The sequence below is a fragment of the Lepus europaeus genome, chromosome 21, assembly GCF_033115175.1.
Source record: "Lepus europaeus isolate LE1 chromosome 21, mLepTim1.pri, whole genome shotgun sequence".
Lineage (NCBI taxonomy): Eukaryota > Metazoa > Chordata > Mammalia > Lagomorpha > Leporidae > Lepus > Lepus europaeus.
This window is the reverse complement of record NC_084847.1, coordinates 60,172,027-60,191,804: the sequence shown is the minus strand read 5'-3', so window position 1 is coordinate 60,191,804 and position 19,778 is coordinate 60,172,027. Positions and strand designations below refer to the sequence as shown.

The 19,778-nt window shown below is 49.8% G+C and overlaps 1 protein-coding gene across 5 annotated transcripts in view; it reads right to left on the bottom strand.

The window, feature by feature from the left end:
- The window catches only part of LOC133750580 (zinc finger protein 345-like), a 74,391-nt gene that overhangs the window by 48,080 nt on the left and 6,533 nt on the right, over positions 1-19,778 (bottom strand). Inside the window, exons 1-2 of one of the 5 annotated variants that reach the window (XM_062180153.1) lie at positions 8,426-8,755; positions 8,120-8,254 (exon numbers count right to left, since the gene is read on the bottom strand). The exons of 1 other annotated variant lie outside the window; for it this stretch is intronic. In XM_062180153.1, the coding sequence (XP_062036137.1) occupies positions 8,120-8,242 (123 nt within the window). In that variant the 5' untranslated portion in view covers positions 8,243-8,254; positions 8,426-8,755. Of the gene's footprint in view, positions 1-8,119; positions 8,255-8,425; positions 8,756-10,261; positions 14,092-19,778 lie in introns of those variants that run through there. 3 more of the 5 variants (XM_062180156.1, XR_009864716.1, XR_009864717.1) reach the window with 3 other exon arrangements.

Sequence of the window (19,778 nt, the reverse complement as noted above, 5' to 3'; positions counted from 1 at the left end):
TGCTCTCCATCCTTTCAAGGACCATGGCCTGGTGCGTGTAAACCACCGAGAGCAGAAGAAAGAGCGGAGCGGAGCTGAGCTGAGCTGTCACTGATCTGTCACTGACAAGTTCCTGACCTGTTCCTGACCTGTCCCAGCCACAGCTTCCTGAGCTGTACCCGTTCCTGAGCCATTCCAGCCACAGTTTCCTGAGTGGCCTTAGCCGCATGAGCTGCCCTGTTCCTGTCTAATAAAAGTTGCTGTAACACTTTCGGCTTTGCCACCAAACCAAGGGCCTGGTGTGTGTGAGCCTCTGGATCTCCTCACATCCGCAGCTGATGAGGCTGTGTTCTAGACCTTCCTGTGCCCTGACCACTGTCCGACATGGATGCAGCGTGTGAGGGGATGAGATGTGTTCTAGACCTTCCTGTGCCCTGACCACTGTCCAACATGGATGGAGCGTGTGAGGGGATGAGATGTGTTCTAGACCTTCCTGTGCCCTGACCACTGTCCGACATGGATGGAGCGTGTGAGGGGATGAGATGTGTTCTAGACCTTCCTGTGCCTGACCACTGTCTGACATGGATGGAGCATGTGAGGGGATGAGATGTGTTCTAGACCTTCCTGTGCCCTGACCACTGTCCGACATGGATGCAGCGTGTGAGGGGATGAGATGTGTTCTAGACCTTCCTGTGCCCTGACCACTGTCCGACATGGATGGAGCGTGTGAGGGGATGAGATGTGTTCTAGACCTTCCTGTGCCCTGACCACTGTCCGACATGGATGCAGCGTGTGAGGGGATGAGATGTGTTCTAGACCTTCCTGTGCCCTGACCACTGTCCGACATGGATGGAGCATGTGAGGGGATGAGATGTGTTCTAGACCTTCCTGTGCCCTGACCACTGTCCGACATGGATGCAGCGTGTGAGGGGATGAGATGTGTTCTAGACCTTCCTGTGCCCTGACCACTGTCTGACATGGATGGAGCGTGTGAGGGGATGAGATGTGTTCTAGACCTTCCTGTGCCCTGACCACTGTCCGACATGGATGGAGCGTGTGAGGGGATGAGATGTGTTCTAGACCTTCCTGTGCCCTGACCACTGTCCGACATGGATGCAGCGTGTGAGGGGATGAGATGTGTTCTAGACCTTCCTGTGCCCTGACCACTGTCTGACATGGATGGAGCGTGTGAGGGGATGAGATGTGTTCTAGACCTTCCTGTGCCCTGACCACTGTCTGACATGGATGCAGCGTGTGAGGGGATGAGATGTGTTCTAGACCTTCCTGTGCCCTGACCACTGTCCGACATGGATGGAGCGTGTGAGGGGATGAGATGTGTTCTAGACCTTCCTGTGCCCTGACCACTGTCCGACATGGATGCAGCATGTGAGGGGATGAAATGTGTTCTAGACCTTCCTGTGCCCTGACCACTGTCCAACATGGATGGAGCGTGTGAGGGGATGAGATGTGTTGTAGACCTTCCTGTGCCTGACCACTGTCTGACATGGATGCAGCATGTGAGGGGATGAGATGTGTTCTAGACCTTCCTGTGCCCTGACCACTGTCCAACATGGATGGAGCGTGTGAGGGGATGAGATGTGTTCTAGACCTTCCTGTGCCTGACCACTGTCTGACATGGATGCAGCATGTGAGGGGATGAGATGTGTTCTAGACCTTCCTGTGCCCTGACCACTGTCTGACATGGATGGAGCGTGTGAGGGGATGAGATGTGTTCTAGACCTTCCTGTGCCTGACCACTGTCCAACATGGATGGAGCGTGTGAGGGGATGAGATGTGTTCTAGACCTTCCTGAGCCCTGACCACTGTCCGATATGGATGCAAGATGGAGCATGTGAGCTGGATCAGAAGTGGAGTAGCTGACACTCAAACCGGTGCTCATAGGGATATTGGCACTGCAGGTGGTGGCTTTACCTACTAAGCCACAGTGCTGGCCCCATTAGTTCACTTACATTCATAAGATTAACCTGACACTAAGTAAAGTTCAACATATACTTCAACAAAGAAGAATAAGGGAAAAAACTGCCTCCATAGTAGAGACAAGGGCTATAAACAATCACTGAAGCTGAGGTTTCCTACTCTAGCTACAAGAGTCACTAGTAAGCAGTATGCTTTTTATCTGAGTGCAGGACTTGTCTCCCCCCACCCCCCGCCCTTGGTGGGAGTGTCTAAGAACCAAGAAGACGTTTGTCCTCTGTGTCCATGCTACTGAGTTCATCACTCAGCAAATATCTGTTGAGCACTGAGTGCCATGCCAGGTGCTGGGACCACGTGAACACAGTAGACAGAGATCCTTGCCCTCACAGCACTTTCACAGTGCTGGGAGGAGACAGGCAGTGACTACAGACATGCAACTAAGTCAGCTGCATGTGTGCTGGCAAGACACGCTGTGAAAAGGCTGACGGAGCGTTAGATTCTGTGGTGACTCGGGCTTTCTCTGTCAATGAGCATGACTAATGAATACATGCCATTAGCAGCAAGAAGACTCACGGCTTTGTAGAAGGCTTAATATCCACACCTTCTGTAGGCTATAGTCCTAGAATGCACCCATAGGTTAAGCATGGTACCAATGGGACCAACAACCCCACTGGAGTAAATGACACATGGGGGCGCTATGGGGTTGCAGAGTTACAGCCTGAACACCACCACAGCTGGGTGAGTAATCCAGGTTGGGTGTCAGCACAGTCCACTGAAGAACCTCCATTTGAATTTTCAGTACGCAAAATTGACCAGCACCTCTCCCACTCCCTGTGTCCTAGGCTGAAAGACACTGTGCTGAGAAGTCGATTGGAAATGTCTGCTCTGACAAGAGCTGCAGAGTAAGCATGAGGTCGTCTCTAGAGTTTGCCGGGGGAGGTGGAGGCAAAGACTAAAGCGTGCCTGGGTCCCCAGTCCCAGGGACAGATATGCCAGTGTTTTCGAGAGGCAGAGGCACAGCGGGACAAGTGTGGACTGGGAGGCATTGCACCTGAAGGTCCGATCTCAGACCCCCTCCCTAAAGGGAGAGAGAAGATGGAAGCAATTAAGTTCTGTACTAAAATTTGGTCTCCATATGAACTGGACAGTGGCTCAAAATGGCCAGAATTCGGCACTTGGGTTCCTCCAATTCTCTGTGACCTTGATAGCTTTACACAGAGAAACAGTAAGTGGTCAGAGGTCCCTGTCCAAGCTTTCCTCCTCCTTCAGGGTCAGTCTTCTCACTCCAGCTTCTCAGAGAGGAAGAAGGCTTGGATCCCTCCCCTGTCTCCCCTCCTGAGAAGCTGGCACCTCGGGGACCCGGCCCTTTGCTCACTCCGCCCTTACCCCTGTCTCGCCCCTCCTCTCCCACCCCACCTGTGGCAGCAGGGGTGGATGCTGCCGTTCCACCCTCTTCTACCCCGGGTTCTCCTTACCCAGCTCTCCCCAAGGAGGAGAAGGTTCATTGTATGCCTTCTGCCCCATCGTCGTTCCCTCTCATCTCATCCGCTCTGTGACCCTGATCCTGATGGTCCCCCACCCCGAGGACTCCTCTCCTACAACCCCCCCCCCAATCCTCCATCAGATCCCACTCCATCCCGAACCAGGAACCATGTAACCGAAACCCCTCCTCCCCTTAAGGGAGGTGGCCGGAGTGGAAGGTCCGGTTAGGATCTGTGCGCCCTTCTATCAGGCCTTAGCCAGACTGACGACCATCTAGGCTCATCCTCAGAGAATCCCTCCAAATATCGTAAGGATTACCTGACCTCACCTGACTCAGTCCTCTACTTAACTTGGAATGATCTGTGTTTAGTTCTGTCCTCTACCCTAACCCCAGACAATGCACCACCAGGCCCCAGACAGACATCCAGAGGCAGCTAGAGCCGTCCCCAGAGCCAGCCCTAACCCAGATTAGATTTACCAACCTGGGGACCCGGGCTACAGGCCCGAGACCATATGACCTCATGCCTGCTGGCGGCTATGGACAGGTTAATTATGAGAAGATGGGAGAGGTCACTCAGGAACCCAGTGGAAACCCTGCCTTACAGGGGCAATGATGAAGTATACTAACACCAGTCCCAATTCCCCAGAGGAATGGCTGTAGTTAAATACCCACTTTATGTCCCAGTCAGCTCAAGATATCCATCACAGACTCCAAAAATTACAAGATGGTCCGCAGACCCCACAGAGAGACCTCATAGACGTGGCTTTTCGTGTTTTTAACAATAGGGATGAAGAATTAAGGACTCAAGAGGAAATAGAAACCAAAGTTTCAGATGCTCACCTCTGTACCCCAATTGCCGGCTAAGTCCCCCCCTCAGGGGCCTGTTACGCACGTGGCCATGCTGGGCACTGGGCCGCGGCCTGCTCCAAGTCGAAGCCCACCTTGGTTAAAGGCTCTGCCCTCCTGGAGCCTGTATTAAGTGTGGCAATACCGGACCCTGGGCCAGGAGCTGCGCTAACCCGAGGCCTCCCCCACCTCGTGTCCCAAGTGCGGACAATGGGGTCACTGGAAGATAGACTGCCCCCAGGGAGGGAAACCCCCCTTTCTGGAACAGCCCTCTGCTCCGCAGAATGAGGGGGCCCGGGCTCCACAGTCCTCCTTGCAGATGAGTCCAGGGACCATGGGTAATAGGACAGTGTCTGGCAAGCGAGTTTCTTTCTTGGTGGACACTGGGACTGATTATCTGTTTTAAATGAATACAGCAGCCCATTGCTGCCTTCCTCAGTCTCTGTTGTTGGCATGAAAGGTCTAATCGAAAGGCCTGACGGGACCCCTGACATGCTCCTGCGCAGATGTACCTCTCCCGCATTCCTTCCTAACTGCCCCACCCCCTCAGGCAGGGACCTTCTCCACCGCGTGGGGGCTTCCGTCTCCATCTCCACCGGGAATAAAACACAAACTTTTACACTTCACATCACTGACCTTCCTCTCCCCACCTCTCCACCCCAGACTCTCTCCCTTCCCTTGGTTAATCCAGTAGTGTGGGATACCGCCCACCATACCCCCGTTCATTTCTCTACAAGACCCTACAGAACTGTTGCTGTTCCCCACTAACGTTTAAGCCCAGAAGTGATTGAGGTCTAAAACCTATTAGAGACCACCTCCCCCAAGCTAACACACTCCCTCCCTCCAGGAGACGTCTTCCCTAGAGACCCGTTCCAAACCCTACAGCAGGCTCTTCTACAAGGACCCACCTAGACCTTCCTAACCCACTTCAACCATTCCTCCTCTATATTCATAGCTCGAAGGGCAAGCACCCGGTCTCTTGGCCAAAAAGGTAGATGACTCTTAAACCTGGGGCCTATTTCTCGAAACAATTAGATGGGGTTGATCAAGGCTGGCCCCCATGCCTAAGGGTGCTGGCCACGGCAGCCCTTCTCCTATCTGAGGGCCAGCAGCTAACGCTGTATCAGCCCTTCCAAATCTGGTCCTCTCATGGGTGCAAGACCTCCTCGGCCACCAGGCTTTTCAATCTGCATCGCCATCTCGTGTCCAAGTTCTTCACCTTCTCCAGCCCACTACCTTTTCACCACTGCTCTTCTCAGCCCAGCTACTCTCCTCCCCACCACTGTCTAGGATCCCCTCACAGCCCACTCCTGTCCTGACTTCCTTGATGTTTCCCTATTTCATCACCTCACAGACACTCCTATTCCCAGAGCCCTGGAGTGGTTCACTGATGGCAGTGCTTCCAAAACTCCCCCTTTTCCCGTGGGATGTGCAATAATTGAGGGGCATCATGACGACACCTCCTCCTCTCCCCTGCACAGGGTGACAGAGGCTGGGCCCTCCCTCAAGGCACTACCTCCCAACAGGCCGAACTGTTAGCCTTGATTCGAGCCTTCACCTTAGCCAAAGTCACTATATACAGATTCCCGCTATGCCTATAACATCCATTCCAATGCCCACATGTGGCAAGAAAGGGGCTTTCTGACAGCCCGAGGGAGCCCGATAATAAATGGCACGCTGCTTAAACTGCTCTTGATGCTGCCCAGCGGCTAACAAAAGCCACCGGTACTCACTGCACAGGACCAGAAAGGTCAACAATGCCTCTCTGAGGCCAGCAGCAGCAAGGCTGATCGGACAGCTACAGCAGCGTCTCGGCGGGAGGCGACCCCATCTCCTCTGCAACTCAGCTCCTGTGTACTCAGTTCCAACAACAAGGGGCACCTAGAAAGGACACAGGGTGGTTTCTAGATGAAAAACTAATACTCCCTTCTCTCCATCACTCAAACTCTTCTCCACTTCCTGAGATCACACATACACCTACCTCCTGTCACAAGAGAAACTCTGCATAACAGATCAGACATGTAGCGCCTGTCGAACTGCTAACCCCAGTGTAATAGCAGCCACCCCTCCCCACTCACCAGGCCCGTGGATCACTCCTGGGAGAGGACGGGCTGACTGACTTCACCCATACGCCACCAGCTAGGTGAACACGTGACCTTCTGGTGATGGTGGACACCTTCTCGGGGTGGGTGGAAGCTTCCCCCACTACTAACAAGAGCGTCCACTGCTTCCTCTGTATGATTAAATGATGGATATTAGCCTAAGATTTGGATTACCTGGCTCCATTCAGTCAGACAATGCGCCAGAGTTTACTGCTCAAATTACTCAAATAGTTTCTGCCTCTCTCTACATCTCATGGCTTTTCCACATTCCCTATTGTCCCCCCCTCTTCAGGTAAAGTAGAACAGATGAATGGAATTTTCAAACAGGCTCTAAACTCTCCGCCCAGGTCCAATTACACTCGGTGAAACTCCTCCCTTTAGCTCTGTTAAGAATCCAATCTCTTCCCCGGAAGCCCTTAGCCCATCTGAAATTCTCCATGGCAGCCTCTCCTCTCCCCTACAGAACTCTGCAGCTATTCCTCCTCCTCGTGCTTTTCCCTCCTCGTACTGAAACCTGCTCTCACTCACAGGCCTAACAGACCCACACCTCCCCAAACCGCACTCTCTGCCTCCTGACTGGGTTCATCTAAAACAAAATGAGGCTGCTCTAAAGCCAAAGTGGAGCAGGCCCTACCAGGTGATACTGACTACCCCCACCACAGCCAGACTCAAAGGGCACCGCACTGGGGTGCATTTGACTTCATTAAAACTAGGAACATCTCCCCCAGATCAGTCTACTCCCACAGGACCCACCTCTCTGGTGCACTAAGGAGGTGTATTTACAAGGCAACTGCCTCACTGTGGCCACGTTTACCTCTGTGGGCATTGTCTCCTTTGTTCTCATAATCACAGTGCTCCTGTTTCTGCCATGTAGAACTAACTTACTCCAAAGGTTCTTGCAGGAATGAAGAACTGCTCTATCTCAAGCCATCTTGCAAGAGCAACACTAGATTGCTCTTCAATCAATCCAATCTGGAGTAGACCACCGACCAAGTCCTGGCTCCATGGCTATGCCCCGTATCAGCAGGAAGTAGCCAGAGAGGAATCGGCACCCCTTCTCCTTAACTATACTCAGAGTCAGGATTGATGGAACAACAACATAAGGCTCAGCCATTCTCCCTCACTGCCCACAAGAGAGAAACTCTACTGGGTCTCGCACCCTATTGCCTCCATCCTCCACCCCTTACAGCCACCTGAAAGACCAGTTCTAGGAATTCCCCTCTGCCCGCTGCCCCCTACCCCCACACCCAGCCCCTGGGGTCGGGGCCACACAGGCAGTTGGTCACCTCCTCTGCGGATTTATTTTCTCTGAATAAATGTGGTCTGGCTGTAAATTCACACACTGCCTCCTCTCTGTGCTGTGCCTCTTTTCCTGACTTTGGTGCCCCATGGAAGGAGGCACCCATCTGCAACTCTTCCTAACACTTAGTTTGCATTTTTATACTATCACATTAATACTTTTTAGTATCATCAAAATAGTTATCTTCAATATATTGAGTCATAGGATTAAAATTTATTTCACTTATTACCTCTTGGTTCCTCCTGTTTTTCTTCCCGCCTGGAAGAGTAGATAAATCCTGATTCCAGTTGCCTGTTCCAAAGCCACCTCATCCAAGTGTCCTCCCTTGACCGTTGCTCTGAACAGCAGTGTGGCCTTGTCATGCTGTCTTCTCTGCCCGCCTTTCTCACCACACTTACCTGATGCACGCCAGGGCTCTTCATTATGGCTGTCTCCTCACTGAAGGTGAAGCCACTGTGCCCACTGTTCCCTTACCTTTGAGTGTGCTTCTGTCTCCTGGGTCCACAGACCCTGCCTGACCTGCAGCGGGCACGCAAAGATGACCAACGAATGAACAAGTGTGGATGGGCTCTCAGCAGTCACGAGACGGCAAAGCATTCATGCACAGATCTGAAAACGGCAGAGTCCAGGCCGGAGCCCCACCCGTGAGCACAGAACTGGGCAGCAGACCCGGGGTGAGCTAGGTGGCGGCAGAGAGGCCAGGCCGAGAAGGGATGTGGGTACGCCCAGCAGTGGCGCACAGAGGTCTGGGCGATGCAGGAGGAGGTAATGAATACTGACCAAGCCAGGGCAGAGGCATGTTTCCTTCCTGACGTCTAATCCAGTGGAATCAGCCGGAAGGCTGTGATCAGCTCAGGGGCAGAAGGAAGTGGGGCTCCTGAGAGAAAAACCCGACGCCGGAGATTGTTAGAAGTGTGCTGAATTCCTGGCAGGGGTCATTTAGGCTTTGTGCTTCCGCTGTGTGGTTCTCCTCTCTCCCAGTGGGGCTCTCTGCTCGCTGCATGCTGGTGTGAGAAGTTCCCGTAAGCTTGTGAAACAAAGCTTCCCCTGCCAATCTTCATCCAAACCATGAGAACAAATGGGGTGAGGATGGCTCCTGGGGCAGGACCCCTGTGGGTGCTGGTCAGAGGGGGACAGCCCCCTCCTGGAGCAGGACCCCCTGTGTGCTAGTCAGATGGGGACCGCCCCCTCCTGGAGCAGGACCCCCTGTGTGCTAGTCAGATGGAGACCGCCCCCTCCTGGAGCAGGACCCCCTGTGTGCTAGTCAGATGGGGACAGCCCCCTCCTGGAGCAGGACCCCCTGTGTGCTAGTCAGATGGGGACCGCCCCCTCCTGGAGCAGGACCCCCTGTGTGCTAGTCAGATGGGGACAGCCCCCTCCTGGAGCAGGACCCCCTGTGTGCTAGTCAGATGGAGACCGCCCCCTCCTGGAGCAGGACCCCCTGTGTGCTAGTCAGATGGGGACAGCCCCCTCCTGGGCAGGACCCCTGTGTGCTAGTCAGATGGGGACAGCCCCCTCCTGGAGCAGGACCCCTGTGAGTGCTGGTCAGAGGGGAACAGCTCACTCCTGGAGCAGGACCCCTGTGTGCTGGTCAGATGGGGACAGCCCCCTCCTGGGCAGGACCCCTGTGGGTGCTGGTCAGATGGGGACTGCCCCCTCCTGGGCAGGACCCCCTGTGGGTGCTGGTCAGATGGGGACTGCCCCCTCCTGGGCAGGACCCCCTGTGGGTGCTGGTCAGATGGGGACAGCCCCCTCCTGGGCAGGACCCCTGTGGGTGCTGGTCAGATGGGGACTGCCCCCTCCTGGGCAGGACCCCCTGTGGGTGCTGGTCAGATGGGGACTGCCCCCTCCTGGGCAGGACCCCTGTGGGTGCTGGTCAGATGGGGACAGCCCCCTCCTGGGCAGGACCCCCTGTGGGTGCTGGTCAGATGGGGACAGCTCCCTCCTGGGCAGGACCCCTGTGGGTGCTGGTCAGATGGGGACAGCCCCCTCCTGGCAGGACCCCTGTGAGTGCTGGTCAGAGGGGGACAGCCCCCTCCTGGAGCAGGATCCCCTGTGGGTGCTGGTCAGATGGGGCAGCCCCACCGTCGGGGTCTCCTGCAGGCCTTTATGCAGCCCCTTCCCCTGTCCGACTTCAGTTTCTGTTGCTCCTCTTACTCCCCAGTAGCCACATATGTTCTAACTCAGGAATCCTACTTTGTCCTGGATCTCTTCTTGCCCAGGAAGCTCTTGCCCCCACACCCTGTCCTTAAGGTCCATTCCTGTAGGGCAGCCCCACGTCGATGTCTAGCCCCCCACACCCATGCCCCTAGCTCTCTCTGCTCAGATCTTTTCATCAAGCAACACGCTGCCTCCCGACCCTGTCCTCTCCTCCTGCTAACAAGGACGCCTCGGCAGATCTTGGCCTGTGCTCACGGTCACAGCCCTAGCAGCTGAACAGTGCCTGGAATGCACGCACGCGTGAGCACAGGTTGAGCGCATGCTGGCTGCAGGAGGGGTCCAAGATCTTGATTCCCATCAGAGTATGGAGCTCAGGCCCACGCTTGGGGTACACCATGATAATCCAACATGTGTATGATATACAATCAAATCAGGGCAGTTAGAGTTTTCCATAAACACAACAGCAGACTTTTTGATCCAAATATATTTTAAGTCATTTTCCAACAATTAACTAGAGAATTCAAACATTTTGATTTGGGTCAATCTTGAAAAAGTGAAAAACTTGGCATTTTGGGCCCAGCACTATGGGACACCAACACTGAAATGGAGCTGACATTCTGTCCTTGGGAAGATCGGCTCCTCCCACGTGGCCACGGCCCACACTGCATGGTGTTCTCGTTTGTCTCCCCCGCCAGCCTTGTCAGCACCTGAATTCCCAACCCTGAGGATTACAATTTGTAATTACAGAAAATGTCAACGATAGCAAAGCAGGGTGTATCATGACACAGTGTATCATGTAATAGCATTACATAATATCTTGGTTATATATATTACTGTAGATAGGAAAGCAGGGTGTATCATGACACAGTGTATCATGTAATAGCATTACATAATATCTTGGTTATATATATTACAGCAGATAGGAAAGCAGGGTGTATCATGACACAGTGTATCATGTAATAGCATTACATAATATCTTAGTTATATATATTACAGTAGATAGAAAACCAGGGTATATCATGACACAGTGTATCATGTAATAGCATTACATAATATCTTGGTTATATATATTACAGCAGATAGGAAAGCAGGGTGTATCATGACACAGTGTATCATGTAATAGCATTACATAATATCTTGGTTATATATATTACAGCAGATAGGAAAGCAGGGTGTATCATGACACAGTGTATCATGTAATAGCATTACATAATATCTTGGTCATATATATTACTGTAGATAGGAAAGCAGGGTGTATCATGACATAGTATATTATGTAATAGCATTACATAATATCTTGGTTATATATATTACAGCAGATAGGAAAGCAGGGTGTATCATGACACAGTGTATCATGTAATAGCATTACATAATATCTTGGTTATATATATTACAGCAGATAGGAAAGCAGGGTGTATCATGACACAGTGTATCATGTAATAGCATTACATAATATCTTGGTCATATATATTACTGTAGATAGGAAAGCAGGGTATATCATGACATAAGCCTGTGTATGTATTGTCCAGTTTCAGCAATTGTTCATAGACAACTGTCTCACATACCCTAACCCATTTCTGACACACTTGCTTCCCCCCAGGATGTCTCTGATGCAAATCTGGATGGTGCATCGTTAACACTTCAGTGAGTCTCTCCTGAAGAACCCCAGGTGTGGTTCCTCATCAAGTCTCATTGTGCTATAACTGTGTGCCACAGTTTAGTGTGGTAGTAGGACACACTATGGGGAACCAGTAGCTAATACAGCAGAGGACTTCTGCTTGGTGTAAAGTACTGTGCTAGATATTTAGGGAGATTATATCATGTACCCTCTCATCAATTCTCTGACAAATACACTGCTTTTATTCCCAAGTCCTTAATATATCCGTGTATGTATTTCTATACACAAATACAAATATGCACATAACATATGCATTTATATAATATACAGCATAATATTACATGTCTATTTTTCCATTTACTTTTAACTGTACATAGTAGCTAACTTTCATAGTTTGGTTCTATGTTCTTCTATTTATACAAAGCTATTTAGGGGGCAGTGCTATGGTTGTAGTGGGTAAAGCCACTGCCTGCAGTGCCAGCATCCCATTTGGACAATGGTTCAAGTCCCAGCTACTCCACTTCCAATCCAGCTCTCTGTTATGGCCTAGGAAAGCGGTAGAAGATGCCCAAGTCCTTGGGTCCCTGCACCCACATTGGAGACCTGGAAAAAGCTCCTGGCTTCAGATCAGCACAGCTCCCGCCGTTGCAACCATATGGGGAGTGAACCAGTGGATGGAAGACCTCTCTCTCCTCTGCCTCGCTATGTAAAATAAATAAATAAATAAATCTTTAAAAAAAAAAAAAACTATTTACATCCTGCTAGTGGCAAATTTCCATAAGCTAGATTTGTCTTTTCTGATTTCCATGCACAAACATTTCAGAATTCACAACTAAGTCCTGAGATGACAAAGACAACACAATCTCAAGACTCAGAACACTGAGCACCCAGGGGTTGGGCAGTGAACCTTTGGATGCAAGACCTCTCACTCTCTGCTTCTCCAGCAGCCATTGTTGGAGTCCCCAGGAAATGGGGCGGAGATGGCTGGGCCCTGGCAGGCAGGTTCTTTCCCCGGCTTAAGACCAGAGATGCACACGGACAGCACTGCACAGGGCCGGTGCTCAAGTTCCTGCTGGCTTTGCACACCATGCGTGAGCCTCTGGCTCAGAGACTATTTTGCCCACAGTCTTCTTTGCACAGATCCGTGTTCACACTTAGAATGGTGTGTAGGCCAGCACCGTGGCTTAACAGGCTAATCCTCCGCCTTGCGGCGCCAGCACACCGGGTTCTAGTCCCGGTTGGGGCGCCGGATTCTATCCCGGTGGCCCCTCTTCCAGGCCAGCTCTCTGCTATGGCCCAGGAAGGCAGTGGAGGATGGCCCAAGTACTTGGGCCCTGCACCCGCATGGGAGACCAGGAGAAGCACCTGGCTCCTGGTTTCAGATCAGCGCAATGTGCCAGCCACAGCAGCCAATGGAGGGTGAACCAATGGCAAAAAGGAAGACCTTTCTCTCTCTCTCTCTCTCTCTCTCTCTCTCTCTATCCACTCTGCTTGTCAAAAAAAAAAAAAAAAAAAAAAAAAGAATGGTGTGTAGAGTTATACACAATGCATCTTCCCATATCTAACACCATAAGAAGTGCAAGCCTCTAAAATGCCACTGAGAGCTGGCACTATGGAGAGGCCTGGCTCTGCAGAGGCCTGGGCATCAGGCCCTGTGTGACACCAGGTGACAAGGCCCACCCACCTTCCACCCACAGCAGGAGATGCTCCAGGTGCCCGACACTGATCATGAACACCCTTCCTGACAGGGCCGCACAGGTGCAGAGCTAGGAGGGGCCAGTATTAGACATTGACCCAGGTCACGCACTGGGTCAAAGAGGCCATGAGGAAGGGCTCATGGATTTGGAGCCAGGGAGCAGAGTGAGGGGAGGGGAAATGGGAGGGAAGGGGTCCTGTGCAGTGAGTGAGAACGGAAGCCATCAGAATGAAGGGGATCAGAAGGGACAGCAGGAACTGCCGCTTGGCACAACGTTACTGGTCTCTAAGCAGGGTCACCATGTGACCAATGCGTGACTGACTCCTGAGGGCAGGTGCACAGACCACATGCACAGGAATATCCCTAGCAGCCGTATCCGTAGTAACCCCAAATAAGAACAACCAAGCGCAATCCCACGGAGACCTGGCTAAGCAGACGGGAGTTAGCCACACTGAGTACGGCTGCAGAATGCTAGGAATGAAGCATCGGTGACGAGGGTGAAGAATGGAAGCAGGACGTCTCCACGGGCAGAGGTGGCCGGGGGGGGGGGGGGGGGGCAGCAGGCCCAGCCCTTCCCTGCTGCATGAGGTGCTCAGGTGAGTCTGAGATCGAGTGAGGGATGCACGCTCCTGCTGCTTCCTCTCAGTCAGTCTCCTTGCAGTCTTCTTCATGGTCTTTTCTCTTTTTTAATCTATTCTCCTTTTTTAGCAAAATAAAATCAGAACTCATCTAGGATTTTTATGGGAAGAACTGCTGCTCCAGCTGCCCTGCTTCTGAGAAGACCCAAACAGCATGGATTCGAGCAGGCGTTTCCACTGGCAAAGGCACTGGGCAAGATCCATGGGTTTTCTGCCTGGCTACATCACCACCAAGAAACGATAAACTGATAGGTATTTTAATTATCCCCGCATAGAAGGATGTCCAAGATGGCCGGAGAGTGTATAGCCATGCTGACTTCTGGCTTCAGCTACCCTAGGGGATGAAAAGAACAAAAAAAGTGCCATGTTTCTTAAAAGAGACAAACATCCAGATACAAGAAGCTCAAAGGACCCCAGTCCAGAGATGATTTTATCCAAGGCACATTAGTCACATTCTCAAAATACAGGGACAAGGAGAGAAGCCAAAAGATTCTAAGTAACAAATCACCCAGTGAAAAAAATCAATAAAGACATCAGGGACGGGTGCTGTGGAATAGTGGGAAAGCTGCTGCCTGCAGTGCCAGCATCCCATATGGGCACCGCTTGGAGCCCTGGTTGCTCCAGTTCCAATCCAGCTCTCTGCTGTGGCCTGGGAAAGCAGTAGAAGATGGCCCAAGTCCTTGGGCCCCTGCACCCACGTGGGAGATCCAGAAGAAGCTCCTGGCTCCTGACTTTAGGTCTGTCCAGCTCCAGCCATTGTGGCCATCTGGGGAGTGAACCAGCGGATGGAAGACCCACCCTGCACATGCCTCTGTAACTCTGACTTTCAAATAATAAATAAATCTCTTTTTAAAAAGATAGATTGGAGTTGCAGCATGGCACTGACAGCTTCTTGGTCTCTGGCTAAGATCCAGTGAAACACAGTATTGAACAAATGGACTGAACAGACATGTCACTCAACAGCTACAGAGTACGCATTCTTGTCATCAGCAAAGAACGTTTTCTAGGATGGAAATGGAGTCTCAGTAAATTCTGGAAGGTTGAAATACCACCACAGGGGGTCACTATGGCACAGGTGCTAAGTCTCTGGCTGTGGTGCAGACATCCCATATGGGCACGGGTTCGAGTCCTAGCCACTCCTCTTCTGATACAGCTCTCTGCTGTGGCCTGGGAAAGCAGTGGAGGATGGCCCAAGTCCTTGGGCCCCTGCACCCACGTGGGAGACCTGGAGGAAGCTCCGGGCTCCGGCCTTTGGATCAGCACAGCTCCAGCCATTGTGGCCATTTGGGGAGTGAACCAGTGGATGGAAGACTTTGCTATTTTTCCCTCTGCCTGTCTGTAACTCTGTCTCTCAAATAAATGAAATCATACCATGTGTGTTCTCAGACCACAAGGGAATAAAAGCAGAAGTCAGCAACATGAACAACATGGAATTTATAAACACATGAAAATCACCCACGCTTCTGAAACATCGATGGGTCACTGAAGAAATGAATCACGAAATGAAAAACTTCCTTGAAATTTATGAGAATCAAAGCACAACATATGAAACCCTATGGGATATAGCGAAGTTGTTATGGAAACATGAGAGCCCAAACAGCTAAAGCAATCTAAGCATTCTTAAAAAGTAAAAATAAAGCTTAAGGCATCACACTGCCAGGTTCGAGACATATTACAGGGCGGTTACAAGCAAAACACCCCATTACTACCATAACAATAGGCATGTGGATGACTGTAACACATTAGAACCCCACAAGTTAATCCACACATCCACAGCCAACTAATATTTGGCAAATGAGATAAAAATCACTCCCTGGAAAAGGACAGACTCTTCAACAAATTATGTTGGTAAAATTGGATCTCTGTATGCAGAAATGTGAAACAAGACCCACTCGTCACATCCTGTATAAAACCAACCACAGTGGATCCCTGAGCTAAACCTAACACCTGGAACCAGCAAGTCAGCAGAAAACATAGGAGAAACACGGCAAGGCACTAGCATACAGGACTTCTTGGATAAGACTCAGAAGCACTGGCAATAAAACTCAAATACAGACAAACGAAGCTCCAGGAAGCACAGCAATGACTCACTCAGCAAAGTGAAGAAGCAACCGGCACAATCAGAGAAAATATCACTATACCTGTGATAGAGGATGAATTCTAGAATATGTAATGAGCTCAGGAACTCAACAAAGACAAAGCACTCCAGTTCAGAAACAGGCTAAGGGATTAGCAGGCATTTTTTGAAGGATGAAGCACAAACAGCCAATAGACACAGGAAGGATGCTTAGGCTCACCAACCATCAGGGAAACGGAAATAAAAGCCACTGTGTGGTTCCACCTCATCTCAGGCAAAATGGCCATCATCCCACAGCCAAACGTAACAAATGCTGGCAAGGATGTGGAGAAAAACATATCCCAACACACTGGTGGATGGAATGCTACCTATCTCAACCATTAGGATTCCTCACAATTTTAAGTTTTTAAGCTTTTATTCAGTGGGAGAAACGCACAGGAGCGTGAGATCCCTATCTAAAAGAGCAATCTGGGTTCACAGCTTCCTCACAACTTTTAAAACCGACCAACCACATGGCCCAGTAATTCCATTAATGGGAAGTTACACAAAGGATAAGAAATTTGCACATAAAAAAATTCTGTACCCCCGCGTTTGTAGCAGCTCAAGTCACAGTAGCTAACATATGGAAGCAATCCAGATTCCCATCATCTGATGATTGGACAAGGAAATAAAGTGTGAGATATATGTATGTATATGTATATATAATGAGATGTTATACATAATATATGTAATAGAATGCTGCTCAGCCATAAAAAGAATGAAACCTTGTCTTATGCAACAAAATGGATACAACTGGCAACCATTGCTAGTGAAATAAGCCAGTCACCAAAAGGCAAATTTGTATGTTTTCTGCGATTTGTGATAGTTGATACATAGAATACAAAAAATTAATGTATATGGGTGAAACCAACATCTGGAGATCTGATTATTGTTTATAGAGTTTGTACATACACTTAAACAGTGGTCTTTCTACTTCTACTTGGATCATTAAAATGTCTACACTGTCAAAGCCAATCTACCAATTCAATACAACCCCCCTCAAAATACCAATACTGGGGACGGTGCTATGGTGCAGCAGGTTAAAGCCCTGGCCTGAAGTGCCGGCATCCCATATGGCCACCAGTTCTAGTCCCGGCTACTCCTCTTCCAATCCATCTCTCTGCTATGGCCTGGGAAAGCAGTAGAAGATGACTCAAGTCCTTGGGCCCCTGCACCCACGTGGGAGACCCAGAAGAAGCTCCTGGCTTCTGACTGGCACAGCTCCAGCTGTTGTGACCATCTGGGGAGTGAACCAGCAGATGGAAGACCTCTCTCTCTCTGTCTCTACCTCTCTCTGCAACTCTGTCTTTCAAATAAACATAAATCTTAAAAAAAAAAAAAAAAACAAACCACATTATTTTCAGAATTAGAAAAAAATCCTAAAATCTATATCCTTAGCAAGAAAAAAAATCCATCTGGATGTATTACAGTATCTGATTTCAAAGCATACTAGAAAGTTACTAAAAGACATGATACTGGCATAAAAACTGATGCAGAATAGAGATCCCAGAAATCAGTCCACATTCATGCAGCCAAAAGTGCTCTTATCACACATGGTGATGGCAAACTTGGATGTAACAGAATGAAATGAGACACAAACCTCTGATCATATACAAAAATGGAGTGAAGATGCAAAGACCAAATTTTACACCTGAGACTATGAAGTTGCTTGAAGAAAATGTAGGGAAACACTCCAAGACACTGGTGTCCTAAACAGCACTCTGGCCTCAGAATCAGCCCTTAAGGCATTTGAATCCAGCTAAAAAGCCCATGAGAGTATTTCAGGCATGGAAAGCCAAGACACTGTGGAAAAAAAAAAATGACCTAAATGAAAGATCTCTGTGAGTGAGATCCCAGTGGAAAGAACGGGGCCATCAAAGAAGGAGAAGAGAACTTCTGAAGGGAGAACTTCCACTTTGACTATGGCCTTCTTCCAGGTCTCCCACATGGGTGCAGGAGCCCAAGGACTTGTGCCACCTTCCATTGTTTTCCCAGGTAGATTAGCAGGAACTGGATCAGAAGTGAAGCAGGGGCCAATGCTGTGGCATAGCAGGTAAAGCCATCGCCTGCAGTGCCAGCATCCCTTATGGATGCCAGTTCAAATCCCGGCTGTTCCACCTCCAATCCAGCTCTCTGCTACAGCTACAGTGTCGGCATCCCATATGGGCACAGGTTCAAATCCTGGCTGCTCCACTCCTGATCCAGCTCTCTGCTGTGGCCTGGGAAAGCAGTAGAAGGTGGCCCCTGCACCTGCATGGGAAGACCCAGAGGAAGCTCCTGGCTCCTGGCTTCAGATCAGCTCAGCTCCAGCCATTGCAGCCAACTGGGGAGTGAACCTGCGGATGGAAGACCTCTCTCTGCCTCTCCTTCTCTTTCTGTGTAACTCTTTCTTTTTTTTTTTTTTTTTTTTTTTTTTTGACAGGCAAAGTGGACAGTGAGAGACAGAGAGAAAGGTCTTCCTTTTTGCCGTTGGTTCACTCTCCAATGGCCGCCGCGGTAGGCGCGCTGCGGCCGGCGCACCGCGCCGTTCCGACGGCAGGAGCCAGGAGCTTATCCTGGTCTCCCATGGGGTACAGGGCCCAGGAACTTGGGCCATCCTCCACTGCACTCCCTGGCCACAGCAGAGAGCTGGCCTGGAAGAGGGGCAACTGGGACAGGATCGGTGCCCCGACCGGGACTAGAACCCGGTGTGCCGGCTCCGCAAGGCGGAGGATTAGCCTAGTGAGCCGCGGCGCCGGCTATCCAGCTTCATGCTAATGCATACATGAGAGTCAACAGTGATGGCACAAGTACCTGGGTCCCTGCCACTCATGTGAGAGACCCAGACTGGGTTCCCAGCTCCTGGTTTCAGCCTGGCCCAGACCTAGCTGTTGTATTTGAGGGGTGAACCAGCAAATAAGGGATTTCTTCCTCACCCCCCAAAAATAAATAACATGTTTTTAAAAAGATATAATTCAAGGTACTTTTTTAATGGTTATACCATCAAAAAAAAAAAAAAAAAGACCTAAAAAGTGATGATGGTTTAAGATGTAGAGACTGTACTGTGGAAGACAGTATGGAGAAACCTCAGAAAGCTGAATACAGACCTACCATAGACCCAGCCATCCCACTCCTGGGAATCTATCCGAAGGAAATGAAATCAGCATATGAAAATGTTATCTGTGCCCCCATGTTCACTGCAGCACAATTCACAATAGCTAAGATATGGAATCAACCCAGATGTCATTCAACTGAAGACTGGATAAAGAAATTATGGTATATATACACTATGGAATACTACACAGGGGTAATGTTATTCGCAACAAAATGGATGCAACTGGAAACCATTATATTTAGTGAAATTAGCCAGTCACAAAGGACAAATACCATACAGTCTCTGATCTGTGGTAACTAATAGAGTACTTAAAATGTAATCTATAGGAGTGAAACTGACACTTTGAGATGCAATGATTTTGAACAGCTCTAGCCTTGACTGCCAGGGAACAATGTTTTCCTTGTTTTTGTTCTTTTTCTTTTCTTCATATTAATCAGTGAACTCTCTACTTGGTGTAGGACTAATCTTATGAGTATAAAAATTAACTGAAAATTGATCTCTGTAAAAAATTAGAATGGAATGGCAAGAGGGAGAAGGGAAGGAGTCTGGGTGTGTGTGGGGCGGAGCATCATGTTCCCAAATCTATACGTATTAAATGCATGAAGTCATATTCCTTAAACAAAAATAAACCATTATATATATATATACATATATATACATATATATGTATATATATATATATATATATATATATATATATCACAACAGATCTTTATAAAAAAGATGTGTAGAGGCCGTCTGAGGCTGTGAGCAAGAAGCCAAAAGAGCAGCCCAGCCTGAAGGCTCTGAAGAGCCTTTGCCGACGAGTCCC